The 2,001-nt window shown below is 62.4% G+C and overlaps 1 protein-coding gene across 1 annotated transcript in view; it reads right to left on the bottom strand.

Annotated features, from left to right (window-relative positions):
• Positions 1-2,001, bottom strand: part of SAMD14 (sterile alpha motif domain containing 14) — a gene marked incomplete at its 5' end in the record, with an annotated part of 35,270 nt that extends 33,269 nt beyond the window's left edge. Inside the window, one exon of the mRNA XM_045299311.1 lies at positions 1,495-2,001. Within this exon, the coding sequence (XP_045155246.1) occupies positions 1,495-2,001 (507 nt within the window). The remainder of the gene's footprint in view (positions 1-1,494) is intronic.

Raw genomic sequence — 2,001 nt, 5'->3', positions numbered from 1 at the left:
GGGGGGGGCGGGGAGGCACCAGGGGAGGGGGAAAGTGAGCCCCACTGCCTCAGGGTAAGGAGTAAGGAGCCCCCACCAAGGTCAAAAGTCAGGCACCACCCTCGATCGAGGGAGCGAGCAAGGGCAGTGCCACCAGGGAGTCCGGAAGCACTGCTCCAAATCAGGTGCTATTTTTTACCAAAAAATCAGGATAAGGTGTCAAATATAGCCAGAGGCCCAGGGCTCGAAGACCAACCTCCATCTCTGAGCGGAAAAGCGGACTACTCCGGGAATGGTCATTGGGTGGGTTTCCTGTTGCCCTCAGCAGCCCCCCAGCCCCTGCCACTGGCATCCCCAACCTCCTCCTGCATCCCAGGAGAGTGGAAGGGGCTCTCCAGGCCTCAGCCCAGGGAAGGTGCTGCTCTGGAGGCCAGGGGTCACCCACAGCCCACCTTCTATACCTTGGGCAGGGGTGGGGGGTAGGGAAGGCAGGGGCTATCAAGGAGATTCTCCGGGAGCAATAGTTATGGCAACTACAAGAATACAGATACACGGATGGGCAGGGACTGTTTGGGGGGGGGCGGGGTGTCAAGTCGGGGGCAGCTTAACCCCTCTGTCAGGGCACCCCAGGAATGGGGCAGGGCCTGTGCCTGTGCCTGTGATGTACACCATTCCCTGGGTGCCCTGAAGGGCTTTAGCTTAACCCATTGAGCCATGACCCTAGGTACAGCAGCCACTGCCAGGTCCCCTCAGAGTCATGGGAGGGGGGCTTTGTCTCCCCAGCCTGTCCTCTTCCATGCCCTAGAGGAGGCCTCACGCCTTCCCTGTGGAACTGGGAGCCTTGGTAGCTGACCCAGCACTGACACTAGCCACCCTCCGGCCCCCCCTCTGCCCAGAGGTCACATGGTCCCAGATCACTGTGCCCTGACAGCCCTGCTTCCTTCTTTCACTTCTGCAAAGTTGGGGTGAAGGCTGCATCCCTGCACGTCCATTTTGGGAACTTACCAGCTCCCCATCCCTCCCTGCCTTTGTACACTCCCCTTTACCCTTTCCAGTGGGGCAGGAAGAGGGTGTAGAAGGGTGTTCCTAAGCTCCCCTGCCCCCTCAAGGCAAGGGCAAACTCATTTGGGAGTACTCTCAAAAGGGGACACACACACACACACACACACACACACGTCTGGAGGAATTGGTTTGGGCAAGAAGAGGCAGCAGGTGTCCTAGGAGCAGTGTGGGGCAGGTGGATCTGGGCCAGCAGCAGGGCAGCCTGAGGGCAGGGCAGGGCATGGTCACAGTAACCCTGTCCCAGGGCCACCCTAGTCCCAGGCCTGGGGGTTAAAAAAACCCATCCCCTTTGACAGCTGGTGCTCCCCCACGCCCCCCCAGAGGGTGGTAACTTCTGGGAAGGGGGCTGGGTGGCAGGAGCTGACTCAGGCTGCCAAACTCAGCTGGTGGGGTGGGGGCGGCCTGCACGTGGCAGAGGCGGCTTGGTGTGGGGGTGGGGGGTGTCTCACTCACTTGGATGGGTGCTGTGCTGAAATGGATCTTCCTGCTGGGCACCGGGTCTTCTTCTTCTGAGAGCCCCGGGATCTCCACGCACCCCGACTCCGGCTCGTAAGGGGGTTCCCCATCCTCCTCGTCCTCCTCGTCGTCCTCCTCCTCCTCCAGCGCACTGCCCCCAGAGTCCTCCCCGAGCCCGCTGTACGCGCTCACGTCCACTAAGTCCGCTTCGGAGAAGTCCTCCTTCTTGAATTCATCCGCCTCCTCCGGGGCCAAGTCCAGGGCCCGGCCATTGCCCACCCCCTTATCAGTCACTGCAGGGGCCGCCGCCTCCTCTTCCTCCTCGGGGGCCGCCTGGGCTTTGGGCTCCTCGGGCACGGCGCTGGCTGTGGTTGCCACAGCGCCTCCATTCTCCAGGGCCGCATGGACGGTCACCTCGGCCTGGATCACTTCCCCGGGAGCTTCGGCCTCCGACTCCCCGCTCTCCTCCACCTCCACCGGCTTGATCTTGCGCACCTCCCGAGG

Source organism: Echinops telfairi, unplaced genomic scaffold (assembly GCF_000313985.2).
Source record: "Echinops telfairi isolate 266 unplaced genomic scaffold, ASM31398v2 ScPeMD7_7458;HRSCAF=8496, whole genome shotgun sequence".
In the NCBI taxonomy this organism is placed as follows: Eukaryota; Metazoa; Chordata; class Mammalia; order Afrosoricida; family Tenrecidae; genus Echinops; species Echinops telfairi.
The sequence above is the reverse complement of the archived record's forward strand: the minus strand, read 5'-3'. Positions and strand labels throughout refer to the sequence as shown.